The sequence below is a fragment of the Phalacrocorax aristotelis genome, chromosome Z (assembly GCF_949628215.1).
Source record: "Phalacrocorax aristotelis chromosome Z, bGulAri2.1, whole genome shotgun sequence".
NCBI classification, from domain to species: Eukaryota; Metazoa; Chordata; class Aves; order Suliformes; family Phalacrocoracidae; genus Phalacrocorax; species Phalacrocorax aristotelis.
This window is the reverse complement of record NC_134311.1, coordinates 59,118,304-59,134,587: the sequence shown is the minus strand read 5'-3', so window position 1 is coordinate 59,134,587 and position 16,284 is coordinate 59,118,304. Positions and strand designations below refer to the sequence as shown.

At 37.3% G+C, this 16,284-nt stretch overlaps 1 protein-coding gene across 2 annotated transcripts in view; it reads left to right on the top strand.

Annotated features, from left to right (window-relative positions):
• Positions 1 to 7: 7 nt before the first annotated feature.
• The window catches only part of CWC27 (CWC27 spliceosome associated cyclophilin), a 129,435-nt gene continuing 113,158 nt past the window's right edge, over positions 8 to 16,284 (top strand). For both annotated transcript variants that reach the window (XM_075079541.1, XM_075079542.1), the window contains exons 1-9: positions 8 to 167; positions 835 to 931; positions 2,553 to 2,665; positions 4,061 to 4,204; positions 4,950 to 5,048; positions 5,229 to 5,332; positions 6,392 to 6,461; positions 10,136 to 10,215; positions 13,480 to 13,513. In XM_075079541.1, the coding sequence (XP_074935642.1) occupies positions 126 to 167; positions 835 to 931; positions 2,553 to 2,665; positions 4,061 to 4,204; positions 4,950 to 5,048; positions 5,229 to 5,332; positions 6,392 to 6,461; positions 10,136 to 10,215; positions 13,480 to 13,513 (783 nt within the window). In that variant the 5' untranslated portion in view covers positions 8 to 125. The remainder of the gene's footprint in view (positions 168 to 834; positions 932 to 2,552; positions 2,666 to 4,060; positions 4,205 to 4,949; positions 5,049 to 5,228; positions 5,333 to 6,391; positions 6,462 to 10,135; positions 10,216 to 13,479; positions 13,514 to 16,284) is intronic.

The following is a 16,284-nucleotide window of genomic DNA, read 5'->3' as shown; positions in this document are numbered from 1 at the left end:
CCACCTCCCTGGGCGGCATAGAGGCGCCCAAGATGGCGGGAGGTTCGGGGCAGTAGAAGGCATTAGAGGAGAGGTGTAGTAGAGAGCAGGTAGTGGGTCATTTGTCGGGAGGCGCTTTTCCCACCATGAGTAACATCTACATCCAGGAGCCTCCCACCAACGGCAAGGTGAGGCTGTGGGGGGCGAGGGGCATGCGGGGCCCCGCCTGGGCGGCGGGGAGTTTGGGCGGAGGCGTGTGAAGGGCTTGTGTGTTGCGGGGGAGTCTGGAGGGGGCACAGGTGAGGAGGATGTGCGGTGTATGTCTGTGGGGCGGTTTGGTTACATTTAGTCTGAGGAGAAACAGCGCAGAAGGACGTTACCTGGGTCAAAGCACGGCATGTGCTGTCGGGTACATAAGAGAGCAGTCCTTGAAGTGTTGCGTTTCGTTTCCTTTATTATTGACTCTACCGTAGATTCTTAATTTTATTATGATCTCTCTCTGAATTTAATTATGTTACTTGTAAAAGAGATATATGCCTTCGGAGATTTATGGCGTAATTATAGGGTTTTTTCCATGCTGTTTCATAATGGAAGTGATAAAGGATATCTAAGTTTCTGTCCTGTGTGAGGTATCAGGTCGTTGTCCTTGAAGCCTTATTATACATTTAGGTTCAAAACCGTATCTTAAGTGATGGTAATATTATTTAGTACTAACAGTAACCTGGCATATTTGAATGCATACTACTGTTACTAACATATGAATTGAGAAGTATTTTTTTACCTTGGCCATTATATTCTTTGATCACTGACTAAGTTACAATAAAACTAATGGTGTATTTATCTATATTTTTATAGGTTTTGCTGAGAACAACAGCAGGAGATATAGATATAGAACTATGGTCTAAAGAAGCACCAAAAGCATGTAGAAATTTCATACAGCTTTGTATGGAAGGTAATGACTGATTGGGATAGGAGTTTTTGAAATTATTTCAAATGCATTCTTTGTGCCTTTTTTGTAAAATAGAGGTTATAACTGTATTTTAAATTTAATGTGTTAATGAATTTATTTGTATTTAGAAAATATTAACTAACACTCAGACAGTGTTTTTCAAGGTTATTAAGGAACCCAGGGGAAAAAAATTTAAAAATTTGTATTATTTTCTCAAATGTCACAGATGTCATAATATTACTGAAAAGTTGTATGTCAGAGGCTTGGGAAGGCTTATTCTTAACAAGTCTCTACCAAGTGTAACTACTTCAATTAAAGTAGTACTATGTATGTATGAAATAGCAATGATGCAATATTGGACATCCCCCAAAATTCTCATTTCTATATCACCATCTTTACTACTTTTTAATTTTTTTTCATGAGTGCTTCTAATGTTTTACTTGCTGAGTTTTTTGTTGATGGAAGCTCTGTAATGCACTTCGCTGAAGTAGTGGGTACCAGAATGAGAAGCTCCCTATTGGGAAAGCTGTAACAGGAATTTGTGAAGGACCTGGTGCCTTTATGTGTTTTCTAGCTGCTGCTGTTATCCCATTTATGCATTGGTAGAGCCACTAGCACTCTTCTGTTAAGGAAAAATAGCAGCCTAGGATTTGTGCCCTCAGCACAGATCCAGCATGTTCCATGCTCTTACGCCTAGTGTGGAGACGTGTAGATTTTCTGCAATGGTAAGTCAATTTCTTAGCCCTTGGTGAGTCCTAAGAGTTCAGTTATCCTCAGTGTTAAAAAACTGGGCTTTATTTCCTTTCTGAACTTCTCTAACAACTGTGTAGGACCCTACATTTTGTATAATAAATGTGAATATTTCCCTTGTGAGTATCCTAGCATATAACCGTCCATGCATATATGTAGCTGTGCTGCAACATGTGCAGATCCTGCTTTGTCTTGCAACATGCTGTGGATTTATTTTTGTTTATTAAAAAAAAAAACAACCTGGAAATGTATGTCAAGTAAAGTTAATTTTTCATTCCTTTTGTTTTCTAATGATGTCCTAACCCCTATCTGATAGATAGATAAAAGAAGATAATTTAGGGATCAAAATATGCCATGTATTTAATTCTGTGAAAATGATCGGTTTGGGTACAGTGTAGGTGGTGACACCTGTGTTCCATGCCAGTGAGTAAAAATGCTCATCATTTGGTGTATGGATACAGTTGACAATGTATGTCAGATGTTGGCTGGGACAGAGCGTAGTAGTTTTAATTCTCCTTTCAAATTGAGGTATGTTGGTAGTATTCCAGTGATAAAACTTAAAAGCTGAAATAAAATAATTCATCGATGTCATCTTGTCGGTGATGTGCAATGTCTTTTGCAACAGAAATGTGTGACAGCACTTTTTTTTTTTTTTTTTTAAATGTCATCAGCAATACTTCGTAGCTGAGATAGTCACATTGAGCAAGATGGTGGAAGAGGGGGGAACCCAGTGGAAACAGCAGAATCCAGTTATAGTACTTGTTTTCTGGAACTTCAATCTCTGGACATCTCTGCATAATCTTTATGAAAGTCAGACTTTTGAGACCATTTACATGTATTTAATATCCTCTTTTTTTTTTTTTTTCTTCCCTAGAGTATTACAATAACACAGTATTTCACAGAGTAGTGCCTGGCTTTATAGTGCAGGGAGGTGATCCCACTGGTACTGGATCAGGTGGAGAGTCAATCTATGGAGCTCCCTTCAAGGTAAGTATCTGTATATCTTATGCATTACTTCTTTGTTATTCTCCATCAGTTGTTCTTCCTACTGTGTTTGGTTGGGAGAAAAGAAACCTTATATTAGAAATGCAATATTAAATGTATACAGTAATTGCTTTCCCATGTTACTTCAGTATTTTTGAATATGCCTTTCTGAATTGAGAGTTCTTACATCTAGCTGTTCTGATATTATGGTAAATGTATAACCTTACTAGTATGAACCTCGCAAGGAAAAAACAGGGAGGGAGAAGAGTGACAAGTAGGTGTTGGTATGTGGCAAACTCAGAAGCAGAAATGTACATTGTTTACGCATATTGTATAACGTTGGTATTATTGATACCTGCATGGCTTGTCTCTTAACGAGGCGGCTCAGATCCTCTGTGAAGCTACACACACAGAGCAGCTGTCTTCTGTTCCTCCAGTTATATTTCAGATGGGGCAGGCACCTTTAACTCATGACTGAAGCTGTATGGCCTGTCTCTGGGCCTTCCATCTCCCTGCTGCTGGAGTAGACTCATACAGGGCATTCTATGATTCTGTATAACACAAACATGAAGTTTCTGGAAGAGGTGGTACCTGAGCAGAGGACATAACAAATATTACCAATACTGTAGCAGCATCACTGCTGAAAATTAGCAGTATCTCGATATTGTAGTGTTTAGAATTGTGATACTACCATGGTATTAATATATTACTCATTGCCTTTACCTTGCTTTGAAAGTAGTCCTATTCTGTCATCTTATGGTCCAGAAAAATGTTCTTCCTATGGATTTTTGCAATACTGTACTATTACAACCTGTTGTTGAGCTTCCAGTTATTTTATATGAATTAGGATTTTTCCCCTGAATACAGTGGTTAACAAGAATTTTAGTTTTACAAGAAATGTATGAAATGCAGTTACTTTTGGAAATGCTTTGGATTTTTTTAATATTGGTGGGATAATAAATTCCAACAAAAAAATTAATTACAACTGATTATTTAGGCAATGATTGGAAAAAGAGAAAGTTAACAAGACAGAACTTAGAGCTTTTATTAAATCATGTATTTTTCTGTTATTGGTATACTAGTTTCTAATTATTTTCTTTCAGTGTTTGTTGGTTATGTGTTTATGATTTCCTTCAAAAGAAGATTGATCACTTGTTTGCATAGGCACTAAGAAGAAAAAAATTGACTAAAAATAATATTTTCTGCTGAAAACAAAAGCTTTTAAATACAATTGTGGCATTAAGTTTCAAAAGACTTGGATTTATTACTGTCTGAGTTTAAAAGAAAATTAACAGCATCTTTTCTGTGTGCATATTGATATGAATAAGCTGTAGCTGAAGAAGTGGAAAAAATTGTTACATATTTAAATCATGTTCTTTTCTCTTCTGTCTTTGCCAGGATGAGTTCCACTCACGACTGCGATTTAACCGAAGAGGACTTGTTGCTATGGCAAATGCTGGGCCCCATGATAACGGGAGTCAATTTTTCTTTACATTGGGTCGTGCAGATGAACTTAATAACAAGCACACAATCTTTGGAAAGGTCTGCTGCATGGACTAGAGTCCCAGTTTGAGTTTGACAGAAGCTACTAGAAGTTTCTCTGTATTCAAAGGCTATTTTAGTGTTGTTTGCTGCTACGTACATTTAAAATTTCTCTGCTTTCTAACCTGTCTCTGTTCTTTGTCTGGTAGAAATGTTTCCATGGGTATTCCCGTAATTGTCTACTTTGCTGTTGTTATCCTTCTAAATTATATTTTCGTGTTGTACTTCCTTTGAATAATCTTATTCATATTATTATAGTTCTGTCTTAATCAGTTCATCTAACACTAATGGAATTTTTGAAAATTCTGTTTGCAAATTCTGGTTACCCAACAGGAACCAGGAAAATGAAACACATAAGATGAATTTAGATGAAATTCATAAGATTCATCATAAGATGAATCACTCTCATGATTTACTTGAATGAAAAGAAACTTTTTTTTAAATTTCACAGTGTCTTTATTTTCCTGTTTCACAGCTCACAGGAAGAATTTGACAACTTCCCCTGCGTATGCTCTCAAAATTGCAGGTTTAGTTACCTGTATTCCTTCAACTTTTGCTGCTAAATATAAATACCCAAACCTTTGTACGTTGTACTTGCTGTCTTTTAGAAGTCTTACATGCTTACAGTATTTCCTATATCATTTGTATTTTCAAAATTCTGTACCAAATAATTGCTGTGCAGTTTGCAGGATCATTAAAAAAATTATAGGCAAGGACTTTCAAACCTTTCTTATATATTTGACAGGTTACAGGGGATACAATATATAACATGTTGCGCCTGGCTGAAGTAGAAGTTGACAAGGAAGAGAGACCTCTCAGTCCACACAGAATAAGAAGTTGTGAGGTATGTACTGGTTTTGGAAGTTTTGAAATTTTGAAATTTGTTTGTTCATAGTGTTCAGAAAACTGTGTTTGTGTATGAAAACTGGGCATGTCTTTTTATATATTGTTTTGAAATATTCACTCATTTAATTATAACAAAATACTTACTAAATATGTTTCTAAAATACCACTTTTTTAACAGGTTTTGTTTAATCCTTTTGATGATATTGTTCCAAGACCAAACAGAAAGCTGAAAAAGGACAAACCAGAAGAAGAAACTAAAAAGTCCAAAGTAAAAGGCACAAAGTAAGTATATGCAACTTAAGTGGTAGTTAATTTTCTATCACCTTTAATTTGCAGCTTGGTAATTTTCTATTCCTGCTTTTCAAACACAACGCTTTACCAAACTGCACAGAGGAATGTTCTCTAATCTTCGCAAAACCTACTTCTTTGTGTCTGAAGAGATCATACAAACCTAGGTGCTGTGTCTGAAGCGGTTACTGTGCATCAGCTGAGCTGTAACTGTTTTAGGCATGGTAATAGTTTGTTGCAATAGAGAGGTGAAAGGTAGCTTAAGCCTCTCCCAAGAGCAAGAATGTGCAATCATTCTTTTGTGACTGAGATGACAATGAAGTTAATACATACTAGTAACTAGGTCATAGCTCGGTTGTCTGAGATCTTTGAACTTATTTTATCAGCTACAACTTCTCTTCCACTAAAATACTTAGCAAAAGGCATGCGTTTTGACTTGGGAAACTTCAGTTCCTGTGAATAAGATTTGGTAGTCATAAACCTACAATGAAAAGTAATAGGAAATCTAAAGTGTGTGTATGGTGTCAGGTCTGTTGGACAGAAATATAACATGTTGCAACTGACTGGTTACAACATAGTGTAAACAATTAATTAAAAAAAATCATTCTTTTAATTACATTCTGTGAACACGTGTCCATTTGATGCCTTTCTCAGCAATCGTACCTTGAAAATTTTGTGTTTGGTACTTGAATGTTGCTCTGTTGGGAAAAAAATGTGGAAAAAAATGCAACTGCTCTGTTTTCAGAGCTGTCAACATTTAAGAGTCTGTGAAAGTTAGTCAAGGCAGAATTTCTTAAATTTTGTCTTACTGTTCTCTAACTGATGCTTAGCTATCTTGATTGTTTTGTTCAGGAACAGAATAGAACGTGCAATAAACCTTGACTATTTAGAGAAGCAAAACAACATGTTTTTGTTTGAAATTGGTACATTTAGCAGGGCAAAAAAGTTTTTTTTTAAATCACATGCAATATGAAAATAATATGTTTAAAGTTATGGATTGTTAGTAAGACAGTATTTAAAGTTTTACTAGAAAATGTGTTTTCTCTCTTAAAGAAATTTTAACCTGCTTTCCTTTGGGGAAGAAGCTGAAGAAGAAGAGGAGGAAGTCAATAGAGTTAGTCAGGTACTGTATCAAATATTCCCCATTTTTCTTTTCAACTTAAAACTACCTTTTTTGCATGTTTGTGAAAAGCTTTGAAGTTCTGCATCTTGTTCCTATGTTTGAGTTTTGAACAATAATACTAGAAATTACTTCAATTTTTATGATTCTGCTATTGTAACATGTTGAAAAAACAGAGGGTTTTACCTTTTCTAACTTTGAAGGTGCCTTCAGTTACTGTGTGATATTTTTACACCTCCATAAACATAAAGTTTCATACTTTGTAGTGTAGATTGATGTCTGCTGTTTAAAATTCCTTGAGTTGATAGGTACTTTATTCTTCTTCACCTCCTTTATTATGAGAGTGTGATTTGATGGTAAAATACTTGAGGTTTGAAATAGATCAACTTGTTCGTTGCCAGTGCATTGTTAGCTCCATTTTCTTAGGTATATGCATGCTGTGTGTGAAATGAAGTGGGGTTATTGTGGAGAAAATAGTGCATTATCATAATTAAGTGTTGCACTATTGTGAATTGTCCACATTCACAGACCTAGGGTTGCATAGGTAGTCTTTGATCTAACATCTACTTGTCTGACTTTGCCACTTAAATAAGGTTAGTCTAAAAATTTCTTAAACAAGTTGTCATTCTCATTTCTACTGCTGACCAAATTATTTCTTTAGATCCCTGGGCTTTCTTAATTATTTGTAAGGTTCAGGTACCTGCCTGCTTCAGTTAGTGATCAGACTACATGGTGCTGAGCCCTGTACCACGTAAGTGAAAAAGTGGTCCTCAGGATTTAGTTAAAATACAGAAGACAACAGTCAATAATGATGGAGAATATTACAGTTAGGTGATATCAGTCAGGTTGATAGTAGAGGTTTATTACAGCAGGAGTTTTAACTACTCTTCTTTCTTGTTTCAACTTAGTAGTCAGACTAACTACACTTGTTTACCTTAACATGCTCATCTGTAGTTCTGCTCTTGGTATATGTCTAGTTTTGAATATTGCATTTAACTTGGTTGCTTTGACGTTCTTCCCTTTCATGCCAAATATTTGCTTCTCAGTTTAAAATTATTTAAGTAGAACAGCTCTTTCATGACATGTCCAGTTTCAGTGTTGTCATGCTGTCTTCAACTCAGTCTTAAAATCTCATCCTCATATTGGTCCTGACTAAATTCTAGACTACCTGTAGCTGGGAAAATAACCAGATCAACTGTTTATGAAGAATTTCTGTTCATTCTTTACAACAGAATAAAACCTTTTTTCCAAACCTTGTTGCTTGTTTCTGATAGGTCTAGATCAGTATCTCTATAGTTCTTGATCTTCATAAAAGTGAAATATGTGAACTGCAGCACCAACTTTCATTCTCTCTTCAGATAAGAAAAATTGAAGGTCAAAGTTAATAATGGGGTTCTTTGACATCTACAAATTCAGAATCCTTCTGTGAACCTTTTTGGTTGCTAGATGCAGTAAGTCTTGCATGTTTCACTGCAAGAGGGATATACTTTTAAGGACTGAGGTTGAGAGGAAAGTTTGCAAGTAACTGAGGAATCCTCTAACAGATCTGGGGAAAGGGAACATGTATTAATTTTTAGTGCAGTAGGGCCGAGGCTAAAATGATCTAAAGAGTAAATGAAAACACCATGTATCAGGATTAAATTTTTACTGTATGTAGTGATTTCATGTTTACATGTGAAAAATAAGAATTCTTGTCTTAGTCACATCATATTAACCAAGTAAGTACTGAATTTAAGAAAGCCTCCCTATTCTCCATCTTCCCCATTATGAACAATTTTCTACTCTGGACTTGTTCAGCCTGCACTACACTTAGTCTAAGTGAGGGAATATATTTTGCCTTTGCTGCAATGCATCACCAGGTTCTTGTTCCTCAGATGGAACAAAGAAGGGCAAGAAGGATAACTGGGGATACGGATCATGGTAACTTTAAAATTAAAGAAAGGGAGAGAGGGGGAGAAAGATTATGATGATTATTCCCTATTTCTTAAAATCTGAACATTGAGACACAAAGATAAATGAGCAAATAAATATACAAAGGAAAAGTATTTTTCCCTCTTGGAATTTAAGTTGTGAACATTTGTGCCACAGAACATGATTCAAGTGAGAAGTATAAATACTTTCAAAAAGATCAAACAAGGGATTAGGGCCATTGGTGTGTTTGAAATGTTATGGGTTGATTTGTGTCTTCTGTATCAGGAGAGTCTCTAAATGGTTATATTACAGAGAGTATGAATCTTAGAAAGAAAATTTGTGTACCCAGGAGGGTTATAGAAGGCACAGATCACAGGATTAGGGATTTTTGTGTCAAGGAGTGCCAAGAGCAGAATGGCTGCATGAGAGATGGTGAGCGAGGAGGCGAGAGTGATTCCAGCACAGGCAGTGTGCTTACCAACAGAGGCATAATCCCACAGTGTCTGGATATAGTGGGCAGAGTTGGATGCTAGTAACAGGTCCATCAACAGTCCTGGACATGGCAAGCGATAACCAAGACCAAGGTCCCCATCCAGAAAGTCCAGTCAGGAGCAGCAAGAGGTGGGATGGGAGACAGGGCTGCAGACAAGTCTACAATGTGGGTCCCACAGGCCCCCAGAAGATGGGGTTAGACACAGGTACACCTCTGATATAGCTCAGGTGGTGAGTGGTTTCTTATGCCTGAGCTGAAATGGTGCTCATGGGCAGAGGAGTCCAGGTAAAACTCCTCAAGGCCACTAAGGCTATTAGTGCATTTTGGGACCTGACACTGAGGCCTCCACTTGTTGATGATTAGTGTTTAAACTGAAGCTTTCAGTGTCCAAACTGCGCATTTAATTGTCTATACTTGTTTGGAGCAGTTTACAATGATGATAAGCACTTGTCTTACGTTTCATTTAGCTCCTGAACACACACACAAATTACTTGTTGAAGGAAGTAATTTTTCATGTTTCTGAATGCGTTAGTCTTTTTTCCCTCATAATAAAAAAAATAGAAGTTGTGCTTAAATGAGTAAGATTTTATTATCCACACAACTACTGTCTTCCTGAAAGGATTATAAAATGCAGTTGTAATGGAGACATTCAGGTCACAATATAGACTGTTCCTGTAACAGAGATTTTCAGTCTGAAATTTAAATGTACTTTTTGGATTAGCATGAGGAACGCTTTCTTACTGCAGTCTTTCCGCAGTAAGATCTTCTGTGTTCTTAGATTATTTGACTGCTTGCTTCAGTAGATGATTCCTACGTGATGTATTACATGTAAATTCCCTTTTTTTCCTAGGGGTCTAATTAGTGTCTACCAATTGATAAGTTCTGCTTTGTAGATGGTAGTTCTCTGAGTTGTCGTATGCCATTACTGGGAAGTCAAGTCCTTACATCTTCATTGACTCACATATGTATGCACTAGACCATTTATCTTTATGATGTGTAATGACTGTGATGATTAAACAATCTCTTTTTAATTTTTTTTTTCTAAAATTAAGTGCATTGCTATTGCAAAAATACTTTATAAATCCATGGAGTCAGTTTGATGCTTCTTTTTCTGGAATTCCTTCTCTGATCTTGTGCTATTAAAAGTGATTACGCTTACTGGTTAGGCTAAAGCTGACAAGAAACAAGTTGTCTTTTTCTTACTGATATCCTTTTTCAACATCTATTTTCTCAAACACTGAAATTTATAATACTTTTTTTTTTTTTTTAACAGACCATGAAGGGAAAAAGTAAAAGTAGTCATGATCTACTGAAGGATGATCCACATCTAAGCTCAGTTCCTGCTGTCAAAAGGTTAATATGTGATTTCCAATTTCCGGAACACATTTACTTTCAGGATGGTAGACCTGATTAGCATAATGTATACTTATTATCTGGTACTCTAAGAAATTAAGAACGGCAATGCCAGATAGGACCAACTGTTCCTCTAACCCACTATGCTGTCACCAACATTAGCCATCAGTGGATGCCTAACAAAAAATAAAAGCAGCACAAGCATAATACCTGAGTAGTATCCCAGCCTCCATCTACTTTCAGCTGAGGGGACTGTCAGGATTTGGTGTGGTTCATCTATTTAGTACCCCTTAATAGAACTCTCATCAAAGTACTTTATTCAGGCTCTTGTAATATCATTTACATTCACACCTTCTGGTCTGCTGGGGGTAGAATTACTTCTCCTTTTTATTCTGAACCTGGCTGCTACTGATATCATTTGATAAATTCTAACTCTTATGCTGGAAGAGACAGTGAGCAGTCAGTGCCTTTATACATCTCTTTACCACAAGCACTTCTTAGGCCATCTCTTTTGTAGCCTAAATTCTTAAAGCCTGCTCAACTTTTTCTACACACAGAAGGTGTTCTGTACCTGTGGTTATTCTTGTTGCTCTTCCCAGCCCCGGTTCTATTCTAAAATATCTTTATTTTTTATCAAATCTAAACAACATATTAAGAATGAGGTGGATCATAAATCTGCATGCTTGCATAATGGTGGCCTCTGTTCTCTATTCTTTTTAATACTTCTTAACTTCTGATTTACTTTTTCAACCACTGTGAATATTGAGATGAGACAATTCCATGAAAATATATCAGCTCCAAGAATTTGCTTATCATAGTATGGTTTGAGTTGGAAGGGAGCTTTAAAGGTCATCTAGTCCAACTCCCCTGTAATGAGCAGAGACATCTTCAACTAGATGAGGTTGCTTAGAGCCCCATCCAACCTAACCTTGAATGTTTCCAGGGATGGGGCATCTACCACCCCGCTGGGCAACCTGTTCCAGTGTTTCACCACCCTCATCACCATAAAAAAACTTCCTTTTATCTAGTCTGAATGTACCCTCTTTTAGTTTAAAACCATTACTTCTTGTCCTGTTGCTACAGGCCCTGCTAAAAAGTCTCTTCCCATCTTTCTTATAAGCCCCCTTTAAATATTGAAAGGCTGTAATAAAGTCTCCCCAGAGCCTTTTCTTCTACAGGCTGAACAACCCCAACTCTCTCAACCTCTCCTCACAGGAGAGGTGCTCCAGCCCTCGGGATCATTTTTGTGCCCTCCTCTGGACCAGCTCCAACAGGTCCATGTCTTTCCTGTGCTGAGGGCTCTAGAGCTGGACGCAGCACTGCAGGTGGGGTCTCACAAGTGGAGTAGAGGGACAGAATCACCTCCCTCAATCTGCTGGCCACGCTGCTTTTGATGCAGTCCAGGAGACAGTTGCCTTTCTGGTCTGTGAGTGCACATTGCTGACTCATGTCCAGCTTTTCATCCACCAGTACCCCCATGTCCTTCTCTGCAGGACTGTTCTCAATCCCTTCATCCCCCAGCTGGTGTTGATCCCAGTGGTTGCCCCGATGCAGGTGCAGGACCTTGCACGTAGCTATGTTGAACCTCCTGAGGTTTCACAGGCCCACCTCTCCAGCTTGTTCAGGCCCCTCTGGATGGCATTCCATCCCTCAGGTGTGCCTATTGCACCACTCAGCTTGGTGTCGTTTGCAAACTTGCTGAGGGTGCACTCAATTCCACCGTCTGTCATTGATGAAGATATTAAATAATACTGGTCCCAATACCAACCCCCAAGGGACACATCATGATCATGAATGCTTGTTCTGTATGTGGCGTTCCTTTTCCTCATATGTGTAGTTTACTTTTATCTACTTCAGATTTCATCTGTCATCTTATTGTCTCATCATTCAGGTTCTTCTGCAATTTTTCAGTCTGCTCTTCGCTTTACTGTCCTGAGTAAATCAGTATTGTCAAAAACTTAGTGACCTGGCTGTTTGCCTGCTTTGTTACTGAGTTTGCTGAACAGCTCAAGCCCCAACACAGATTACTGTGGATATACACTAGTGATCTTCATCCATTGCAAGAAGTAATTGTTTGCTTCTAACTTTATTTTCCTGTCTTTTAACCCTCTATTTATTCATGCATGGACATTCCCATCACCACAGGACTGCTTAGTTTCCTTAAAAACCTTTGGTTAGAGATTCTGTGTAAGTCTGAATACATCAGAGAAATCATCCGTAACTGTGTGTAGCCCCTTCAAAACACCCCCAAAAGTTGGTAAGGCAATTCCCTTTATAGCCATGTCACAAATTCCAAGTGGGTCCTTTTACCTCTTATGTGGCTTCTGCTTGTTTAGGACTGTCATCAGAATTAGACACCCGGGTGCATTCTAAATTTATTCTTCAACATTTAGCAATGTGGGTGTGGGTTTTTGTGGTTTTTGGTTTTGTTGGTTTTCTTGTTTGTTTGTTTTTTTAATTATAATCTTCTTCTGAGAAATACTTCCACAAAGTTTTCTGGATTTTTTTTTAAATTAAATTAATGTAATTGATTCCAACAAATTTACGGTTTCTTTGATGACCATGATTACTTATTGATGGCTTAGAGCACACCTCAAAGCCTTGACCTGGGAGATTCCTTTAATGTCCCTTGCTTTGTTTCTTTAACATAACTTGTTTTTCAAATTGTGGGATGGAAAAATCTTCAAGGGTCTTTATTATTAGTTTGTGACAATTCACAGTGGATATGTTAGCCTTAGTATATTCAAATAAAGTCCTTTGTTAATACACTAAACCGTAGCTATTTAACAAAAGAAAATTTTGATGTTAAGCTTAATTATCAGTATAGTGCATGTTGAACATGCCTACATAAAGAAGGTTTTCCAAAATATAGACTATTTCCAATAAAATGCTAGAAACTGTTTGATATATGAGATGAAAAATGTCCCTCTTAAGTGAGTTTTGTTGGTTTTTTTCTTTTTAACTGTATATGTTAGTGTTTTGTCTGGACAGCTCACGGTATGGTTAGAATTTATCCATTGTATGAAAGTTTGTGGTTTTTTCCTGTTTTTAAACATTTCTAGTTAGAAAGGACTATGACAGTCAAATGATAGACAATACTGTTAATTGATACTTTTAAGATGAATTTGAAGATTATATAAATGACTAGGTTGATTAAGATTTCAAGTAGCTAAACAAATTTATTTAAGAACTGAGTTTATTTAAACAGTATTTTATATCTCCTCTGGTACTTTGAAGTAGTTATGGTTATTTTTCTTCTTTCAGTGAAGCGGCAAGTGAAGAAAGAGATTCAAGTGAAGTAAGTAGCTTTTTTTCTTTTTTTTTTTTACACATAGGTCTTTGTTTTTTTACTGTACATGGATTAGATTTTCATAGAGGAACAAATGCTGCTTCAGAGGTTTTTGAAAACTAGCACAGGTCAGATTTCTGGCAAAAGGCTGGAGGCCCTTTCAGAGCTCTAATGTTTTGGCCATTGTGATCTTTCACAGCAGGGTAGAGTTACTACTGCATACTACCTACTGCATTTTATAAAAACTGCTTACTGGTTATTTTGTCCATAGATTAGGTATACGGGAGGTTATGTACTGCAGAGTGACAAATTATTAATAAAAGCCCTGAAATTACTTCTAAAGAAGAAGGTTAAAATTAAGTTTGTCATGAATAATGATATAACTCCACTGTCTGAGGGGAAATCTGTGCATGAGTGAGTCCTGTTGGAAAGACTTCTTCAAGGAAATGAAATTTCACTGAATATTTATCACTTAAATTGTATTGATGAAGACTGTCACCCCTGAAAGACAGGAAATCTGAATAATCAAGCAGTAACGTTCAACCAAATATGGAGGCTATTTTAATTACAAGGAGGTTGTCATAGATGGCGCAGAGTAAGGTTGCTGGCTGAAGTATGTTTTGCCTCCAGCCATACATCGTGGGGCTACTACCCCTTTGAGTTACTGGTGACACAAGGATGTATTATTTGACTAGGAATGTAATCTCTCATTCCCCAAACTGAATCCTGAAAAGTACTGTTTTCCATATCTATCCAGCATGCACAGGTACTGCAATATTAGTTGATGCACTGTGGAAGTGTAGTGAAGACACAACCTATCCCATTCTTGTGCCTAAAAAAGAGGAGCACAGTCTGCTTCCACCCTGTTCCTGTTGTTTTTTCCATGGCGCATAGTATGAGTTCAGGTTCTTGGACTCTTCTCCTTTGTAATTCCTGTTGTGCAGGAGCATTTAAGTATTAGAAGGGTTCTGAGAATGGTATTTAATTAATAATTCTTCAGATGATCAAATAGCCCTTTTAATGAACTGGATTCAGGGAATATAGAACAGGGACACGTTAGGTATATTTATTTAAATTTTTATATCTCAGCCTAATTAATCTGAATGCTGTTATAATAGTGTCTCATGAAGTAGGAAATACAAAGGCCTTTTTTTTAACCCCTCCAGATGCTCTCCTTAGATTTCATTTCATTGAAATATCTTAGCTAGAATCTAGCATTTTGGGCAGTTACCTGAGCCTTGTAAAGTGGTACCAGTATTTTATCATCTTTCTTGGATTTATTTCAGTTAACACACACTGGATCACTTTTGCATTTACATGGCTGCAAAAAGTTCATAGTTTTATAGCCATCCTACGACCAAATAATTCTTCCAGATCTCTCTACCTCCCCTAAAATAAGTCCCTAGTGTATAAGAGAAGCTCTTGTTATTACTCCCTAAGCACCTGACCTAGCTATTCATGCTATTAAATATCATCCTGGGTCTCTCACTTTAGTTCTCAAGGTCATACTTTTCACACTTTGGAAGTCAGATCCTCTTTATTAACAGTACCTCATCACTACTTGTTAAACCTCTTCCTGTGCCTACGTCATTAATGAAAACATGAAATGTGTTCACATGACTGAAATTTTTCTTCCCACCAGTGACATTCCTCTGTTTCCCCATTCTGCACAGCTCGTTTTCCTCTCCCTGTTTGTGAGCTGGTTAATGAACAGTAAGTTTCATGTAGTGCTATGGCTAGATAAAGCTTGATATTCACTCCCTAATTCAATAATCTTCTCAAATGGCTGAATCATGTTACATACAGTAGCCATTAGTTATTCTGACACAAAATCTCTCGTAACATTTTTATTTCCAGAGCGAAGAGAAGAATAGGGCAACTCCACCCAGCTAACAGCAGCAGCAAAAACTAGTACAGCTTCCAGAAAGGCAGTTTTGCATTTCTGTGTCACTAGGGGAACAGCATCATCCAACTGAACAGCCACTTCCCTCCTGAGCCATCACGTAGCCCCCTCTGGGCGGAAATGTATTAAATCTATTAGCTGGTAATGAGACTTCAGAAAAATAAGTGCCTAAAAGATACATGATCAGATGGAGTTAATGAGATGGAAGAGGGACTGAAGGAAGAGACAGGGCATGAGAAAAGACTATAGAGTTGCAGGGGGCGAAGGGGTTGAGGAGGAAGATTATACCCTATTCTGTTGGGTGTTTTTCTAGAAGAAAATGGTGAAATCCTGTGCAGAATAAGGGGAATGGAAGGTTCAGGAAGTAGGGGATTCAGCTGAGTTGGGCAAGTTGAACCATTTTCTTTCCCGTTTTAAAAGACCATCTGTGGAATCCCCCTCCTGTTACTGAAATTTTTAGCATACTACTTAGCAATTGCAATTTGTCCAGAGTTGTCCATTTTTATTCTAGAAATTCTGCTATCCAACTCTTTGTGTTGCAGTGAAATGCTCTTACCTAAGCCCTGGCCAAACCTCCACCAGGGGTCTGTCTTTAGCTTTGACGTTAAACACCTTGAACACAGCCCTGTCACATTCCTTTTCTGGATTCTGGCCCCTGCTATTGACGTCTGTTGTCATCCCATCTTCCTGATAATTTATCAAGTAACCAAATCCTTCAGCAAGTATCATTATCTCCTCTGTCAAGCAATAACTTTCTGGGAAATTAAGTGAAATGCTGATCTTGTTCCACTTTTCTCTTCCCCCTATTTAAAAAGAACAGACAAAACCCCCACAACAACCTTTCAGTTATTTCATTGACAAAACATTCAGCTATTTT